Source organism: Nesoenas mayeri (genome assembly GCF_963082525.1).
Source record: "Nesoenas mayeri genome assembly, chromosome: 6".
Lineage (NCBI taxonomy): Eukaryota > Metazoa > Chordata > Aves > Columbiformes > Columbidae > Nesoenas > Nesoenas mayeri.
The window spans coordinates 2,995,830-3,014,270 of record NC_137545.1 but is presented as its reverse complement, the minus strand read 5'-3'; the positions used below and the strand labels follow the sequence as shown (position 1 = coordinate 3,014,270).

Sequence of the window (18,441 nt, the reverse complement as noted above, 5' to 3'; positions counted from 1 at the left end):
TTCTTTTTATTTTCATCTGCTGGGCTGGGAAGTTTGGCAGGAGCTTAGGTCTGTGATTATACTCAGCACAGACACAATTTTAAAACATGTCTTCTGTCCCAGAAGCATGATTGTCAGTAAAGATTATGGTTTAAAGCTGCTAAGGTGTTTTGAGATTGAAATATAAAACATCCAGCCATATATATCAGAGACCTAACTGAATTTACAGGCCACTTGTTTATTTAGCTTCCTGTCTCAGTCAGTATTTTCCTCTTGGGTGAGCCATATTTTTTCCCTTGAAGTAGTAACTTTTCAACATAAACTTAGTGTTGCACCTGACAGTGCTGCTTTAGTCATATGTAGCTGTGAGCTATTGCTTGAAGAAAGCCGTGAGGGGAAAAAAATCATCAAGGAAAACTTGCGATACTTGTTCCGATTCAACTCTTCACAGAAGCAGCTTAATCTAAGATTAGAGAAACGCTGCTCATTAAGATTTGCGTCCCTTCAGTCTGTTTTGGTGGAAGCCGTGATGCTGCTCAGCTTGCTTGATGGATTTTTACTAAAGCTAATGAGAGAGTGGAAACAAAGGCCTTACAGCAGTGGTTAACCATATTTTCTGATAACTCTTACAGATTGTGCAATTATAAATGGATTTTTAAATGCCAAAAAATGCCTTTTTTAAGAGTTAAATGTTAGGTAGTGGGGAGTGTTGTAAATATCTACTTTCAAAATGAGCCTTCAGGCACTGTAATGAACTTGCTGACAGTCTTCTGTGCAATATCTTTTTCCCTTCTGGGTGCTTTAAGAGTATACTATATGTCTTATTTTGTTTTGATCAGTATGTTTTAAGAGTGTGTATATTGGCTAACGATGGATTTTCTTTCTGTACAGCATGGTGGAAGATGTTTCAAAATTTTGCACTTTTCTAGGATTTGCAAGTTTGTAACCTGACAATTTTTAACATGCACACTTTTGTACATAATTAGTATTGTATCTATTTAACATGAGTCTGAAGCAAATAAAAGCAATTCAATGCATAACTTCTCCCTTTATTAACAGCCCCAAAATGAAACCAATGGTGTGGAGTACACTAAAGGAACAATTATTTCATTTGGCAGGTAAAGCTGGGCAGCAGGAAGAGCTGACTTGCTATCCAGTCTTGGTTGTGTTGAAATAACTTTCTTCTGGTGGGGAAGTAATCAAAGTGGATACATGGATGTACAGACACTTTCAGACTAAGAATAGCTATGATTACTCAAGTATTGCAATAACATTTGACTTTTTGCTGGTAGAGGTGTCCAAGACATGAGTTAGGTTGGGGAGAAGAGCCCACTAATGCATATTTATCTTTATTTATGAAAGTTAAGGTTCTCCACCCACCCTGGAACTAGAAGCATCTCTCTGCTTCCTCCTCATTGCATTCCCATAAAGTGACTTTTGCTGCAGAATATGCAAGGCTACAGATTCTGGAGATTACTGTCAATCAGGAGGAAACTGAAATCTGTTCCAGGCTCATGTTCAGTTGGTTTCTTACCCCTGTAAACGAGACAAAACATGTTGTGAGCTTTAACAGGAGCTAGGACAACTGTGCTTCCATCTGTTACGAGGGATAGAACAAAGCATCCTTATTCAGAACATGCAGAGTTTTGACTCTCTTCCTTGCCTGCGTCATGGGAAAGACATATTAGATTTCTTGGTAAACGTTCATATGACTAAAGACATGAGTTCCCGTGTTCTAGAGTTGAACACGTTAGGGCCAAACTGGCATTCCTCTGACCTTCAAAAAGAGAATGGGAAAGGGAAACAAGGGATTAATTTCTGATGTGAGGAACAGGCAGCGTGGACAAGGAGTCTAACAGAAGTCTCTCTTCCTATCTATCAGAAGGAGGATATCCATTTCAATTCAAATGAAGCACTTACCTCAAAAACAGACGTGCTCCTGTCACTCCTTGCAAGGTGGCTTTGTCTCCTTCCACTAGCAGCATCGCACCTTCCCGCAAGCCCTAATGTAGGTGTAAGCATTTAATGTTATTTTCAAGCTATTTGTAAGGCTAGAATGCTTGTCACAAGCAGTCTTAGTGCAGCTCACCATGACTACCAACAAGACTTTCTCACTCATTTATTTCTAACAAAGTTGCCAAGACAAATTTAGGTGAGTTATCTTGTTTTAGAAGCTGCTTTTCTTGCTTATTTTTCCCTTTTAAAGAAGGACAAACCATTAAGGAGAAAAAGAAAATGTGTTTTTCCAGTTGTTGAGCATTGATAAGGATCATGGCTGAAAACATTGTGACAAAACTAGTTCAGCCAGAAGACACATTCAGAGCAGGGGGAACTGTGATCTACACATCAATGACGAGCTAAGGAGCCACAGATCAGGCCAGTTGACCGACCAGAGATGGAGGATGTGCTGGGGGGCACATAGCCCCATCTCGTTATATGTCCAGCTTGGCAAAAAAAGGTGAAAAGTTGAGACCCTTTAACATGGCCCAGGGCTTGTTGAAGCTTGTTCATCTTTTGCAATCACCACTTCCCCCTGATTTCTGCATGACAAAAAAGGGGCAAGCCGTAGACCCTCAGTGTGGCCCAGGACTTGTCCAGACTTGTCCCTCTTTCACAATCACCACTTCCCCCCCCAAGACTTTCCTCTACTCTGGGAGCTATAAAAACTCTCCTAAACCAGCACGGTTTGGGGAATACCAGCTCGGCCTTGCCAAGAGAATACCAGTCTACCAGTCTCAGCGAAGGGAATACCAGCTTGGCCTCACCAATACCAGCACGCTGAGGACCCTCACTCCGAACCAGACATCGGAGGATGCTGTGCTCCTGACCCCAGCATCCTCGCCGTGGAACACCAAGGCTGCACATCATCGTACAAGTCCTGTCATCCACACTGTGGGGCCGTAAGAGACTGGATCCCTCACTCTTTTCTTTCTTCCTTTCTCTCTGCTCTTTCCTTCTCTCCTTTTTTCTATACCCCCATTTCTTTGTCTCTCCTTCAGTACTCTCTTTCTCCCTTTCCCTTTTGAACATATAAGGATAACACCATCTTTAAGCTCTGCTGTTGATTTTTGGTTAAATTTCATATTATAGCTACTGATGGTTGCCAGCATATCACTTGCAGTAGGATTTTCGCTATTAATGCGTTGATAAGTTCTGTTATACTTTTTCCAAGTCACCATTCGCTGTAACCAATATTCCAACAAGAACTTTTACTAAAACTCACAACTGAATTGGACCCTGGAGGTGATTGTCTGTCATTCACATAACCGCACAGAATTAACCCAGAGTTAACTCACACCTGTTCTCATCTGTTGAGTCAGGGCGCGTGTCACGTCTAGAGTTAACTCATCCCTCATCCCATCTGTTGGGACGGGACAGTTATTATTTCTTTTTTTTACACCAGTTACAGGGTGTTTCAGAACGACAGACCCCAAAACACCTTGTGTTGTGATTTCAGATTGGGTCCATCTTTTTGAAACACCCTGAACTTGTGCTGCCGCCATTCTTAGATGCACTTTGGGCCAAGCACCAGCCAGCTGGGTTTGTTAGAGCACAAACTTTATACTCCAAGCTGAAGCAGAGGTCCCACTTCCCCAGACAGATGTACTGTAATTACTGCTGAATGAGCAAATTCAGAACCTACAGACAATGAAACATCATGTAAAGTTAAGAATATCTGCAAAAAGATTCAGGGGAGGTATCTTACAATCTGCATGCACATCACCCCCAACATACACCATATGACTGGCCAGTGACTGGAAAGATCAGAGCTGCCTAAAATGTGTTTGGCAACAGGACTCCACCCATTTAATCAGCAGAATGCATTTCATTTGTTCTAACACATCTTCTGCAAGTAAGCAAAACCCAAGGTTGAAGCTCTTAGCTTTCCATGCCCCAGTTCTGTAAGGCTTGTCAGGCAGGGAAATCTCCACTGCAAGCTAGCAAGAATGCATTTAAAATATTTACTGTGCTACAGCTATGAACTTCCTGACTGGGAACTACTACTCACCAGAACTGGAGGGGTGTTTGGTTCTTCGTGATACTGGCGAATTCTTTCCTCTCTTGTCTCCTGCAATGAGTGTAGATTAGCTGCCCAGGCAGTAAGGTAGGACTTGGAGCTCTCCAAGTAGCGTGACACGAAGCAATTTCCTAACATTAAACAAATCAGGCACTTGCCCTCAAGCAGAATGCTTTCGTTAGACTAATGTATTGAAGGTAGTGGCAGGATTTACTTTAATAGATACATATTTTACCCTATTTCACTAGCAGCAATTGCTGTAGATTGATCAAACAGAACTAACACAATCCCTAGCCTGAAAAGCCTTAAATTTTACTTCCACTCAATTCATCCAGCTCTATTTTTTTTTAATGCTATCTCTTCATGATCACTCTCAGAACAAGAGCACTGAGGACAGTGGTGGAAGCAAACGCCTGTGATGCCACCTTCGTGAAAGAGGGTAGTGACCCATGGATTTCCACTGATTACATATCTGCTTGGTTTGTCCTCAAGTAGGTAACGCACTGAAGAATTTCCTGCTGTGAACAGCTCTGCCGTGTTTTCTGAGGGTTTGCTGCTGAACTGAGCAACAGTAGTTAAATCAAACCAGAAGGATTTGTTGGTAAGGAAACACAGGAACACAGCAGGGACTTGGTACAGCATAGAGCTTCTAGCCTCCTCCAGGAGAAACAGCAAAAGCTTTTTATAGGGAAAAGACTGCCTGCTCATCTAGTGACAAGCTAAGATAATTAAATGAGTACCTATAACTTAATCTAAATTCTAGAAGCACACCCTGATCCTCCATCTCTTTAGTGTCCCCTAATTCTTAATACGTCCTCTACCCACAAAGAAATTTGATTATAAGCATTTGGCCTGTTAAAAGACACACCATAGAAACTCTTCCCTAAGGAATTAGCTCCTGGCACGCTCCTCAATAATCGGCTCCTCCATAGAGTGGAGATGTCAGTCTTTGTACTTGATGGTTAAAGTGTTTTTCTTTCAGCCACACCAGCACACCCGCGTGCTCAGTGATGGACATGACAGGGGGTGCTCTCTGCAGGGACACTGGTGCCTGAGTATTTTCTCACACAACAGGTTTGCATGCAATCTCAAGACCTCCCTGTTCTGATGGGTCCTTCAGATATTTAAGCCTCTTAATGTATGTTTAAGTTATGTCTTCTGAAGCAGCAGGTAAGACAGACTATGGCAGAACTTTCCAGAAACACTATGCGTTGCACCTTAACATTTCAAATTTCTCTCTCCCTGCCCTGCCCCAAATTCCACACCAGGTATGAAGCAACAGTATTTCAGACACTGCAAAGTATCGGTGAGAAACACTCTGTTCCACCTCACTAATACTGTTGCCAACTCCTCTTCCCACTCACAGGAAAACTTTAGGGAGGAGTAAAATGTTACTGCCTCACTGGCATTGCCCCACGCACATTTCCAGCTGCTCTAGAGAGCAGCTGTTAGAGTTATATAGCTTTGTAAGGCCTCACAAATTCGGACTGTTGTTACACCGCTGCACCCTGGTTACTGCATTAGCTCTGGCATGATTTACTTACACCCATGTGAGTGCTCTTCACATCTGGGTCCAGGTAGTGGGGGTTAATATTAAAAGGCACTAAGCCTAGGGCCTGCAGGGAAGGTGGATAAACAATTGGCATGTCATTGGTAGTATTGATGCTGATCGTAGCAACGTTGGTTCCTGCACTGGATCCCACGTAAGGAATCCCATCCTGGAAGACAAAAGCAATGATTAGTATGCAGTATCGCAACTAGGAATTACGTTTTATAGCATCCATCAATCTCAGAGACTCAGCGATCAGATCAGATTTAGTACTTCTAGCTCACTTCACTGCTGACTTCATAAGTGAAAAGCAGACAAACAAGAATTCAGATTTATGAAGTGAGCAATAGTTTGTATATGTTGTGATTGCTGGAGAATTAGCTATTGAATGTCCTGCACTTGCAGCTCTGTGACCCCATCACAAGAGAGAACTTATAAGGTAGTCAGTGCATATATTAGACTTTGCTATTAAGAGAGGAGAAACTTGTCTACATTGCAGTTAGAGGAAATATCTGAACTAGCTTTTAACTACCTTCTGAGGAGACTGGGCCACCTGAAGCTGAGTACAATGTTGCCACGGCATCAGCTTACCGGCACTATGACCGCTGTAGGTATTACTATTATGTACGTAGCACTATGTACATAGTAGTATGTACTATGCTGTACCTGGAAGGATTCCACACAAACATACAAGCGTATGGATAATGCTAAACAATTTGTAAGAATAAGCTACCTGGAGAGAACTGGTGTGAATATAACCAAATACCTATCTAGATTTCACTGGGGGCCCAACATTTTATGGTGTTTCTGCCCACAACAGGCACTGAGCTTCTGTATATTAAGACAGCCTGGCTAACCTTTCTTCCTGGCAGCTGGCCTTTTCAGATACTGCACTTGCATAAATCTGCCTGAAGTAATTTGCTGTTCCACAGTGCTAGAGGAACAGCTTGCTTCTGTTCTCCGTCATGGACGGCATGTTTTTGCTGTGCCTTATGAGATTCACCAGCCAGAACGGGGCTGCTGACCAGAAGGGCTCAATGGCACTCGTACCTCTCAATTCCAGGTCCAAGAGGTACTCAAGGTAATTACACCACTTTCAACATCAACAGGGTGTTGTCTAGAAGGCAGGGTTTTTTATGGATCCAGCTTTATTGCTGGTTTATTAGCAGACAACCTGCAACTTGAACACATCTGTATCTATTAACAAGATATAAAGTGGATATCTCAAGCTGAAAACCAGAGTTTCTGGACATAGATTAAATTCTTCGTTAGTATTTAAAGTTGATGGGCTTCCTTCTGAGGTGCTGTGCAGCATTGTTGATCCTAAGGTTTTACAGTTCCACATGTGGGAAACTGCTCTAGACAGACAGATTGCTGACCTTCTTTGCAGGCTTCAAGGATTAATGACAGCCTTATTTGGCCACAGATTTCAGTTCGTCAGGCTGCATGAGATGGCTCAATATTTGAAGTATATTAAAAATAAATATGTGGAATCAACTCGGATTTGTCTGAACAAGAGCTTGTACATGAGATCCTGCCTTTCAGACTTGGCCCAAACCCTGTAGTTTTTACCTCAAGAACTCTTTTCCTGATCTCCTGTATCAGGCTGTGGTCATACAGAGCTTTCAGGAGACGGAATGTGTTCCTACCTCCTGCAGAAAGGGAGTCCAGCTTATTTAACATGCTTTCACCAACAGTTTTAATTGAAGCCTTTACAAACTAGGCAGACCCAGTGATTTCTATGCTCTGTTCAGGCTATTATCCTGATCTGAGCAGCACTTAAACCAGAAGCTTCAGACAAATGGTCACTGAGCAGGCCATGGGCTCATGCCCTGAGTTGTCCTTGGAACACCAACGCTGGCTGTTTGGCAGCAGATACGGTTCTAATACGAGGAGCGTGGCATTGGGACTCTGCTCAGGTTAAGCACAGTGGCCCTGCATCTTCCAGACTTCGTAAGGCTCATGTTTTAAACCCTGAAGTACTGTTCAAATTAATAACTTGAAACTTACTGGAGATGAAGTTCCATTGATAAATTTCTCCTGCTTCCCTCCCCACCACTAAATTCAGGGTCTTACTGTTCCCAATTAAAGCACTGTTTTCTGTAGTTTCTAGTAATCACTAGGCCCAGCTTTTTCATTGTTGTCTCTACAGTGCCAGCTCTGAGCAGGACTAATCCAGTGCCCTTTATAAACCCTCATCAGGGAGCAAAAAGTAAAACTTACCAATAAATATTGCTTCAGATTTTCTTACAGCTTCCACTGGATCACAGGATTCATGAATGCTGCCCAGCCCATAACCTTAAATGAAAAAGTATTCACTTTTGCCACTCCAGCTTGGAAGAAGAATGTGGTATGGTCAGACCCCTTCTGCCTTCTCTCCATACCCCACTCAAGACAAAAGTCTCACCAGACAACCAGGGAAACTTTGGAGAACTCTACACCACAAAACTGTATATGTCCTATGTTAGTGCAGGGCTTATGAAGCAAACCTTTGCTTTATGGATACACATGCTCAGTGTCTAAGAGCAGAGCACTTCACTCAGCAGGTGCCACCTGAGGCACAAAGTCCCCCTGAGCATTCCCGGCTCACTAGAAAATGAGAAGGAAAAAGCTGTCAGTGTTCAGCTTGATTCTGAGTCTGTGATGTGCCATCATTGGTCTAGCATTACTACAAATATCTGATCTTTGTAATTTGTTTTTTGGTAACAGTTAAAATGTCTGGCTTTGACAGATTTGCCTTGCTGGGGTTCACTAAGTGCAGGAAGTACCAGGAGAGCCAAAAGTACATGTGACATCTGATAGCAGCAACCTCTGCAAGATAAGGAGCAAGGTGTGCTGCCCAAGGAAGTGAGTACTGCTTATTACTACAGTAACAGGTCCAAAGTTATCCTGAAAGGTGATAGATATTAGACGGAGATGTTGCTGCAGGCTGCTCTGAAAAGATCTTTGCTCGAAGCAAAGCTCAGTTGCTGTTCATCATGGAAATATCTGGCTGGTTGAAATGCATTACAGCCTTCACTTAACCCCAGTAGCTGCACGGCTTGAGCAGAGGTTTAAGATGCATGGGAAGAAACATTCCCTTATGTGACTAAGGAGGATAAAAAGATGCCATTCAGGAACCAAAACTTCCCCCCTGAAGTAGTTACAAAGTGTTTGCAACAAGATTTCTTCCGGAGGCCTCTAAAGCATGGACTTCTAGGCACAAGTCAGCAACCAGCTCCGTGCTGCAGTCCCTCCAGTTACAGCAGAGCCGGCCAAACCCCTCTTCCCCTCTCTGCAGCACCACCCCCGTTCGGAGCCCAGGAAAACGGACTGTGGCAGCGTTGACGCCCAGGGGCGTTCACCACCTCGGCTCCTCTTACAGGAGCGGCTGGCGAGGCCGGTCCCGGGCACGGCCGGAGCGCGACACGGCTGCCCCCGGCACGGCCGGAGCCCGACACGGCCGCTCCCTCGGCAAAGGCGCCGTTTCCGCGCCAGCTGCCCGCGGGACTCTGCGCCGGGGCACTCCAGCCTTACCCAGGCTTTCAAACTGCTCCCTGGCGGTCCGGGCGTAGGCATCTCGGTCGTGCAGGGCGTAGGGAACGAACAGCACCCGCTTCACCTTCCTGGGAGAAGAGAGGGGAGAGAGCGCTTAGTGCGGCGGGGGAGGGCCCGGGCAAAATCCAGGTGTAAGATCTACATCACAAACCTGAACGTTAAAATTTTTACGCAGGGATCTTTCAACTAGGTCTATAATCATGGTTTAGCCAGTGAGACCAGGCACACACAATTGATTTGCTTCAGAAGCCTTAGTAGGTTTGAGGCCTGAAGATGTGGCTTATCCAGCTTTTGTTTAATGTTTATAAGTTATGCAGCAGTATTGATGTGGAAAATCCAGCTCTCCTGCTGGAGAGCTTAATCTTAAAATCTTAAATTCAAGGAGGTTGATCCATTTCCTTTCCCTCTCTAGGCATCTAGGCAAGCATCAGTTATCCCTGGGCTGGCTCCAGCTGATGAAAAGTAAGTGCTTTCTGTCTTCGTATCGATCAAGTTCAGCATTGGCAGAGGATGCTGCTCATGACCAGACACCCTCTTTGTGTTCCTCAGGGATGGCAACTTGCCAGACATCATTACCAGCAGCAGTTTGCATGAGTTCCTGGTGAACCTTCATGAAAAATACGGCCCATTGGTCTCTTTCTGGTTTGGAAGGCGTCTTGTTGTCAGCCTTGGCTCCATTGATCTCCTGAAACAACATATCAACCCCAGCCGGTTGTGTAAGTGTTCTTTGCTTTAGTTTTGAGTCCATTTGTTCCTCCTGGCCTTGCTTGGCATCCTATGTCAAAGGAAGCTGGGGCTTCATTCTAAGTAGAAAGAAAATGAGACTTAGTTTGTAGCTGTCATGGTGGGTCAGGTATGTCTTTGGTCCTTCTTATTGGAATTGGGCATCAGTGACCAAGAGTTGCTGCTGTCCAATGGCCATCAAGAAATTAGCATGCTTCTGTCTTTTACCATCTCCCTACAAGCAAATGTTGATGGAAAACGTTGAAACTGCAAGGTGAAGATCCTGGAGCCATTTGGCAAACATTTTAAAAACAGCTTGAAATACAATTTAAGAGAAGGAACTTTGCTAAATTAAGTCTGAAAACAGCTGTACTAGATTGTGATAGCTCACTTGTGTGGTTCAGTATGGAGGTTTTTAAAGTAGTATTTGAAGTGCTTTAACTTCTGTTTTTCTTTGATGTGTGGAACTTTGTGCTGAAAGCTTCAAATGATCTTCCAGACTTGGAAGTGATCAGTGGTGCTGGTAGCTGAGTTCGCCATCTTAGTCCTGGGAGGGTATTTGAATTTATGGTGTAAGCCTCTTAGGTGGGTGCTTTTCTTCCTAAGGTGATGCCAGACAATAAGTTAACTCAGTTGACGTTTGGCTTTAACCTCTTGTTTTTCCAGTTTTCATCCTATAAGGTTGAATAAGGTGCTGGTTGCACAGCTCTGACCTGACACTGTAAGCTGTCTATAGGCACAGGCACATATCTCAGCATCGCTTTGTGCTGGAGTCATGACGGTTAAGCTTTTTGTGCAATTGCATGATGGGCTCAAAGAAAACGGTGACAATCTGGGGAAGGTGTGGGAGTTAGCAAAGATCAGCAAGACACAGTAGATAGCAATGACACTCCAGAAGGTGGAAACCCACTCTGAAGGAGCTGAATGCACTTGTGTGTCTTTGGGAAATTGAGCAGACAGTCACTTTCTCCACACTCAGAGAAGTTGTGACAAGCACTTGAGCAGGGAAGTTCTCAGAAATGTACTGAATTTTGGAGTACCCAGATACTGGAAAAAAAAACCAAATACAGTGCCTGGGCTTAAAATACAGGTAATGAAGTGACCCAGGCAGCTACAGACTAGCCTGGCATCCTGCTATGCCCAAGGGCTAAACAGGTTTGTTAAGGATGGGGATAAATAGGAAATGCACGCTGTACTCCTTTGATAATTGGACTTCTAGACAAGGAAAGTGATAGAACTGTGTTTCCGTCAGAATTTCAGTTCAGAATTTGCTTGGACACTACTTGGATTATCACTGAAGGTGGAGGCAAAGGGATATGAAAAGTGAAAGTGGGAGCAAGGCTGGATTGTGTTGAGAAAGCGAAAGGCTGGGTTGGGGAGGTTAAATACTCCCAGTTAGGTTGGCAGCCTGTCCTGATGGCATCACACTGGGACCCCTTGCCAGCGCAGGGAAGCAGAGTGTCAGAGCAAGGAGACGCGTACCCCTGGGGCTGGGGCAGCAGCAACAGGAAGGGGAGGAACAAGAGCTGGATTGATGGCCTGCAGAATGACATGGCCACAGAAAAAAAGAAAAGAGTGCATATATTTTCTGTAGAGAGAGGAAAGGATGATGAAACATGAGCCAGACCTGGAATCCTGTGTGTGGCTCTGGCCCCCGCACTCAGCATGATTTTGAATAAAGAAAGTGCAAAGGCAGGCTGCTAGCCTTGAAGTTGGACTAATTGCATTCACAGTTATTAATAGGTTCCTAGTGCCAGGAGACTATTTTTCCTTATGTTTAAGGCAGTGTTTGAAGTTGGTACCTTTTCGTGGCCTCTTAGAGCTTTGTTGAGATTAGTTTGCAAGGAAAATTCAAAGGAAGTAAAACTTTGCTGCTGGGACTGGCAGTTCCTGTGAGATGTTCCGGGTAAGCAGGACTGCGAAGGGCGTGGGTGTAAAAAGGGTGGACTAGCTCAGGATTGCCAGGACCAGTGTGTTCAGAGACCCACTTGGAAAACTCCCATGAGCTGATGTCACCTTTTGGGTTGGGACAATGAACCTGATGCACATTGAATGCTGGAGATGGAGCTATGGATCCTGGCCCATAGGTTTTGAGCAGGACCACTTTAAGGACTGCTTTATTGCTGTTCTGTGTGCATTTGTTCTCTGCAGGTTCAGAGGTCCTTTCCATTTGTGATACTCAGTTCTGCTTGGCATTTGTTTTGACTGTCTAGAGTTAGATCTTTTCCCCACATTCACTTACAATGATGTCCAGGACAACATTCTGAGGCTCATGGGATGAGGGAGATTTCCTTGTAAGTGGAAGGAACATTTGAAATTTGTGTATGCTTCACTGAGAGGACTGAAAATGTAGCCTTAAGATGTTTTCAAGACAAGGACAAAGGAAGAAGTCCGTGAAAGTCCAAGCTCCTTTCAGGCAGTTCAGAGCTCAGAAGGTCTCCCCTCAGCTCCTGTTCTCCAGCTGAACCCCCAGGTCCCTCAGCCGCTCCCATCACACTTGTGCTCCAGCTTGGTGAGGCCAAGTCCCAGGTGGCCGGTGAGGGAACAGGTGGGACTGGGAAGGGTGAGAGGATAAGTCATCCATACAATGTCCAGCCTCACTGGACTGCTCTCCTGCCTGTCCAGATGTCTCCATGAGACCCCCTGGATCAATACCCATTGTAGAATGCTGCTATCACTTCTTGTATACACTGAAAAATGATAGAAAACAACTTGGAAAGAAAAACTCCTCTTTTATGAAATCGTGTTTGAAATCTTCACCATGCAGATTCTGACGGAAAGCTCTCCCAGGAGTTGTCTGAGTGCTGAGGACTCTCTCTCAGCCGTTCCTCCCAGCAGAGCTGTTCCAGCCTGGGATCCTCCCTGTGGCTCCTCTGGCCGCTCTCGCCGTCCCGCCAGCCCCGACGGTTCCCGAGGGAGCACTCCAGTTTCTTGCCCGGTGTCCCGGTGGCAGCGCCCCGGCCCCACAGGGACCCAGCGAGGGGCTGGGGCGGGCACAGGAACCGGCAGCAGCAGGTGAGGCCGTGCATGGTGGTCCCCTCTGCTCTTCTCCTCTGGGGGCTGCCCTGCAGTTATTGACATAAAGAACAACTTGGTGGTCTAAATAAAAGAGGTTGCTGTGAGCTAAGAGGAGAAAACAAAAAGGGGAGCCCAGAGAAAGGGGAGGAGAAAGGACACAGACAGGGAGAGGGAAGTGGGGGAGTCAAAGAAGAATCAGAAGTGTTTTCCCTTAGAAGCAGAAAGGAAAAAAGGAAGGAAACGTGAAGAACAGAACCCCCAGCGCCGTCCCCAGCTCCGGCTGCACAGCGGCACCCAGAGAGCCGGTGCAGCCGCTGCCTGGGGAGGAGGCGACTCTGCAGCCTCCAGCTGTGGTGTCACCAGCTCCCATCGCCCCCGGGGACACGCTGCCCTGCGAAGGCTGGCGAGGCCGCCCCGCTCCAGGGACTGGCGCAGCCACCCGCCGTCCCGAGCAAGTAGGCAGCAGCCAGTTCTCCATCCTCTGCAGGGATGGGAGCAGAGCGGGGGCCTGACCCGCACCCCGACCCAGAGGGAGGGCAGAGCCCTGGGGCTGACGGGCTCTCCCCGCCCGCCTCCTGCTTAGCAAGGTACCAGCATCAGTCCTGCACTCCCCAACACAAGCCCCGGCTCCGGAGGCACGAGGCACCTACTGAAGTCTCTGGGCAGAAGCTCAGACTCACCTATGTGTCGGAAAGCGCCAGCTTCTTGGCCGGTGGTGGTGACATGGTGCTGCTGGGCTGCGGAGCAGCACTGGCCGACAGGAAGGCCTTCAGCTTTGCCAGCACCAGGCTGGCAGGAGCCCTGCTGCGAGGGTCCCTTCCCGGTGTCCCGGTGTTCTCCCCGCTGCCCCACGGCTCCTGGCCGGGCATGGGCTCCGGCAGCCTGGGGGAGGCGGGCAGGGGCCCGGGCTCCCAGCAGCGCTTCCGGGGAACCTGCGCTTTGGCCCCACTGGTGTGACTGGGGCCGCAAAACCCTGGAGCCGCTCTGGGCGCGGGTGGTGGCCGCGAGGAGAGCGGCTTCTTGGGCCTCTGGGCTGCGTCACCGGGCAACGCTGCAGCCGCGTGTGTGGCTTTCCGGGCCAGCTTGGGTGACGGTGACCCAGAAGGCAGCTTGACACGGCCAGGCAGGCTGGAGGCAGCTTTGGAAACGGGACCCTCTGAGCTCTTCCCGGGGTTGGGGATCCTGGGGAAGGCAGAGAAGGGCACGTGTTAACTACCAGAGTCTGAGCGACTGCAACACTCTTGTCGTAGCTGCGAGAACCAGGAGCCAGAAGCTCCGAGGAAGTGAGGAGCTCTTGAGCTGCAGCAAAACCACTACAAGGGGCTGGAGCTCTCCCTGCCACCCTCCCCCGAGCCAGCACACGCACGTGGGCACTGGGGCTGCCTGGGCCAAGCTCCTTCCCACCCCAGGCATGTGCCACATGCTGAGCAAGGGCAGAGGGGCCGGGGACACAGGGCACGCTCACCTGAGGTAGAACAGCACATACGCCTTCTGGTTAAGGACCACCCTGATGTTACTGGGACGGACCACATTGTCATTCATTTGGTACCACTGCCCGTCGCTGGCCTGCGGAGGGAGAGAGAACGGGGTCGGGCTGTGTCCAGGGACGCTCCTGGCCTGATGAGGAGCAGGAACAGGCCCATTGGCAGAGCTCTGCTCCCCAAAACCCCCAAGCGGCCCCGGGCAAGTGAGGGGACTCTGCGAGAGCAGAACTCCACTCTTCCTGTGACGGAGCACAGCCCGTACCCCCCAGTGCTCCACACCACGCACGTCTGCTGAGCACCCTCCTGTCTGCTCATTACACGGACCCTCGAGCACGCGCCAGCCCCCAGCACAGAGAGGTGCCAAGAGAGCGCCCTGGGCTCACCTTCACGTAGCAGTAGTAGTGTCCTGCGTGGCTGCTGTACCCCGAGTGCACCAGCACCGCGTAGAGCCCGTACATGACCGGATCCCCGCTGGTCTGGGACATGTACGGGCGGATGTTCAGGAGCTCCGGGTAGCCCACGTCCTGCGGAGAAATGATGTCTCAGAAGCCTGCACAGCAGACGGCAAGAGCGGCTCAGCTGTCCTGTGAGTCCCGTCTCGCGGGGGAGGGGAAACCCGCTCTCCACAGGCAGAGCCCACGGTGAGGAAGATGCCGGGATGAGCCAAACTCCCACCGCAGCGCACAGCTGGGGAAGGGCTGCAGGACTGCGGTAGAGCTCGCACCGCGCACAGAACCACCTCCCACCCTGCTCGGGGCAGCAGGGCCTCGGGACAGGACACAGCCCCGCTCTGGGTGCCAAGCACTCACCTTTGTGATCTTGCCTCCAGTGAAGTCGGCAAAACGCTTCAGAGCAAGCGTGAGAACATTGGGCGCTCGGTGGATGGTGAAGCGTTTGGTTGCCGACACTTTCTTCTTGCATCTGCACAGGGAGAGCTTGAGCTATTCATGCTGTTCCACCACCCAGGTGCTTGTCAGCCCTGGCCAAGCCACAAACCCCCCGGAAATGACCCTGCTGGGAGAGGGTACCGCTCCAGGGCACCTGCTCACGGCCAGGTCTGCTGGCTCAGGTCCCCGTCTCAAGAGGAGGGAGATGAGGAGTGACAGGCTTCATCGCAGGCTTCACAGCCACGTACCTCACGGTTTAGCGGTGGAGCAGGTAGAGAAGCCCTCCTGTACTGCAGCTGCCCTCCTGCTTCCCACCAGCACACCCGCGGCCCCTTCCCCCCCAGCCCCGCACACTCACTTGTCACACAGGTAGGCGTTCTCTCCGCCCAGCAGGTCTGGCTTCACAAACAGCTCCAGTGCCTGCTCTACGTTTGCGGCTTGCTGCCAGGACAGAGGAGAGGTCAGGGCCAGGCAGAGGAGGCAGTGCAACAACAGAAGCTGATTCCCTCTTGCCTGCACCGTGCCTGACGCTGGCAGGTTAAACAGCCTCGAGCAGTAGCGGTGCAGCTGCAGGAACATCCCCTGCAGAGCAGAGCACCTCCCCGCCTGACTCTGCCCTGGTACCGTGATCTCCACCGGCAGGTCCAGACAGGGGTCAAAGGTGTCCGAGACTGCTTTGCACATCAAGCACTTCACTGCAAGAGAAAGAGCAGTGAGCACCCCCTGGCACAACACGGCACCGCCACCCCCAGCACAGCGCAGGCAGCTGCCGTGTTCCCCCTCTCCGCGTTTGGGCTCTGGGATGGCAGCACCAGCATTCGCAGCCTCTACGTGCTGGGACAACAAGTGCTGCTGGACAGCTGGCAACGTGGGTTCCTTTGCTGGTGGCAATGAGCTGGGCACCCACAGCCAGCAGCTTCGTGACCCACAGATACCAAAAGACTGACCAGCTGCAGCTCTGCATAATTTGCACATGCTTAGTGACTTTCCCAAGTTACTGCAAGGCTCTCGGGGAAACAGCAGCCCTGAGAGTCACAGGCCCAGGCCCTGGCAGCCAGCACTCACCACGGGACCGCAGGTGACCGCCAAAGATCTGGTGGATCAGGGTGGTGGCTTGGGTCTGGCGATCCAACCTAGAGACGGCAGCTCGGATCACACAGCGTCCGGCCCAAGAGCCGTCCCCACGGGCCAGCGCTGTGTCCTCAGGATCCAAACCCAGCGCAGTCACAGGATTTGGGGACAGAACCGCAGCTGTGCTGGGGTGGAGGCGTCAGGAGAAGGCAGACAGCAGCCCAGCAGACAAGGGGACCAGCAGACAAGGGCAGTGACGGCCACCAGAGGCCCCACATACTCTGTGCAGTCGGGCAGGCAGGCCTTCTGCATGGCATCGATGGTGAAACGGAGGAACTCGTGCGCGTCCTCTTGCCTGCCCCAGCGGATGTGCGGGGCGATCTCTGCAGGAGAGGGAGGGATCAGCCGCAGCACGCGCTGTCACAGAGGCAGGTCCTCCCGCCCTCCCTCGGGGCAGGGACTGCGGAGTTTGAGCTCCCTTGGCCCAAACCAGACTTCAGACTCATGTCGGCCATGGGGGAAGCCCCACAAGGCCCATGAAGGCCCTGGCAGGCTCAGTGAGTTGTCTCAGAAGAACCTCTGCCAAGACCTGCCCTGGTCTCAAAGGTTCTGCTCCTGCAATAGTCTCTGCCCTCCCGCACGGCTACAGGAGGGGACGCGAGGACAGCCATCCTTACTCTTGAGGTGTCGGACAAAGGACACTGGCTTTATCACGCTGCCGCTGTTCGCGAACGCCTGCGTGACGTGGTTCTGCATGACGCATGTCATGCAGAAGCCGCTTTGGTGACCTGGAGTGGGAGAGGAGAAGACAGAACGTTGAGGACAAACCCATCTTAGTCCTGGCTGTGTGCAGCACAGACAAATCCTCTCAGACGCGGGATGCAGAGCTTGGAACACTGCTACGGCCAGGAAAAGTGGATGCTCCCGTATGCAGGAATGTCCTCTCCACGGAGAAAAGGGCAGGAGGGAGCAGAGAAGGCGCATCCCGGCAGCCGCACAGCCCCGGGCAGAGCCGTGCGCAGGGTGCTGAGCGCAGCCCCGGGACAGGCGGGCGCTCCCCTCCCCACTCACAGGTGCGGCTGTGCTCCTTGGACAGCAGGTAGTTGGCGAGCGGTGGCGTGTAGGTGAGGCACTGCAGGGTGGCGTTGAGGAAACAGGTGTTTCCCAGGTTGAGCAGCCCGGTGCCGATGCGCTGAACACGCTGCCACTGTATGGCGAGGCGCCCTGCAGGGAACAGCCCCTTCTGGGGCGCAGGGACGCCGTCCCCGTGGCGCCCCGGGGTCCGGTCGCTGCCTGCGGGGAGAGAGAGGCGGGTGAGCCGCGGGCTGCGCAGCGCAGGGAGAGCCCCCGGCCCTCTGCACCCACCCTGCTGGCCCGGCTGTCCCTCCTCAGCGCCGCGGGGGTGCTCGGCGGGCTCGGTGCGGGGGCTGAGCAGCAGGTACTTGGCCCGCAGCAGCTCCGGCTGGCTGGAGAAGCCGTGGCTGGCGGGCTGGAACTCGATCTTGTGCCGCAGCACCTTCTTGGCCGAGGTGCTCAGCAGCCGGCCCAGCGCCCTGGCCTCGCCTGCGTCCCGCCGCGCATTCAGCAGCGCCCTCGGCTTCGCCGTGCCCGCCATGACGTGTCACCGCACGTGCCACCGCCTCAAGGTCGCGCCGGTCTCTCGGTGTCTCCCTCTGCGCCACCACACGCGCTTCCCGCGCCTCCTCCTCAAGTCCCGCCCTTCGCTGCGGTCGCTTAAAGGCAGCCCCCCCTTCTTCACACACTGGGCACTGTTGCCGCTGTAACCATAGCGATCACTGTGACAGTCATTCAGACTCTGGAAATGAATCAAATGATGGTAAACCCATATCAGCATCAGTTACTGGTTGTAAGAAAGTCACTAGAAAGACCACCCGTGCAGCAGATGATGGCACAGGGCCAACATCAACCCAAGGGGCACCATTAGGACAGAGAGGAGATGAAGTGACCACCACTCGGTCCTTTTCTCCAGGTGAGCTGAGAGATCTGCGAAAAGACTTTAGTCGTTGTGAAGGTGAGAATATTTTAACCTGGCTACTCCGATGCTGGGACAATGGGGCAGATACAATTGAACTGGAAGGTGGTGAAGCCAGGCAGCTGGGATCTCTGTCAAGAGATTCCACCATTGATAAGGCAATTTCAAGAGAGTCTAACGCC

General features: G+C 50.3%; 2 protein-coding genes across 2 annotated transcripts; both read right to left on the bottom strand.

The window, feature by feature from the left end:
• Positions 1–1,436: 1,436 nt before the first annotated feature.
• LOC308041733 (alpha-aspartyl dipeptidase-like) lies at positions 1,437–12,835 on the bottom strand (the record flags this gene model as incomplete). Its single annotated transcript, XM_080346641.1, has 8 exons — positions 1,437–1,515; positions 1,900–1,982; positions 3,989–4,048; positions 5,542–5,715; positions 7,119–7,198; positions 7,770–7,844; positions 9,063–9,151; positions 12,567–12,835. The coding sequence occupies 8 exons, from the start codon at positions 12,833–12,835 to the stop codon at positions 1,437–1,439; spliced, it is 909 nt and encodes a 302-aa protein (XP_080202767.1).
• Positions 12,836–13,504: 669 nt separating this feature from the next.
• On the bottom strand, positions 13,505–17,881 carry LOC308041731 (ubiquitin carboxyl-terminal hydrolase 36-like; the record flags this gene model as incomplete). The annotated part of the gene is made up of 11 exons (XM_080346638.1): positions 13,505–14,006; positions 14,290–14,390; positions 14,692–14,832; positions 15,118–15,229; positions 15,554–15,636; positions 15,820–15,890; positions 16,261–16,328; positions 16,547–16,649; positions 16,944–17,054; positions 17,338–17,559; positions 17,632–17,881. 11 exons carry the CDS (start codon positions 17,879–17,881, stop codon positions 13,505–13,507), a joined length of 1,764 nt encoding a protein of 587 aa, XP_080202764.1.
• Positions 17,882–18,441: the final 560 nt, after the last annotated feature.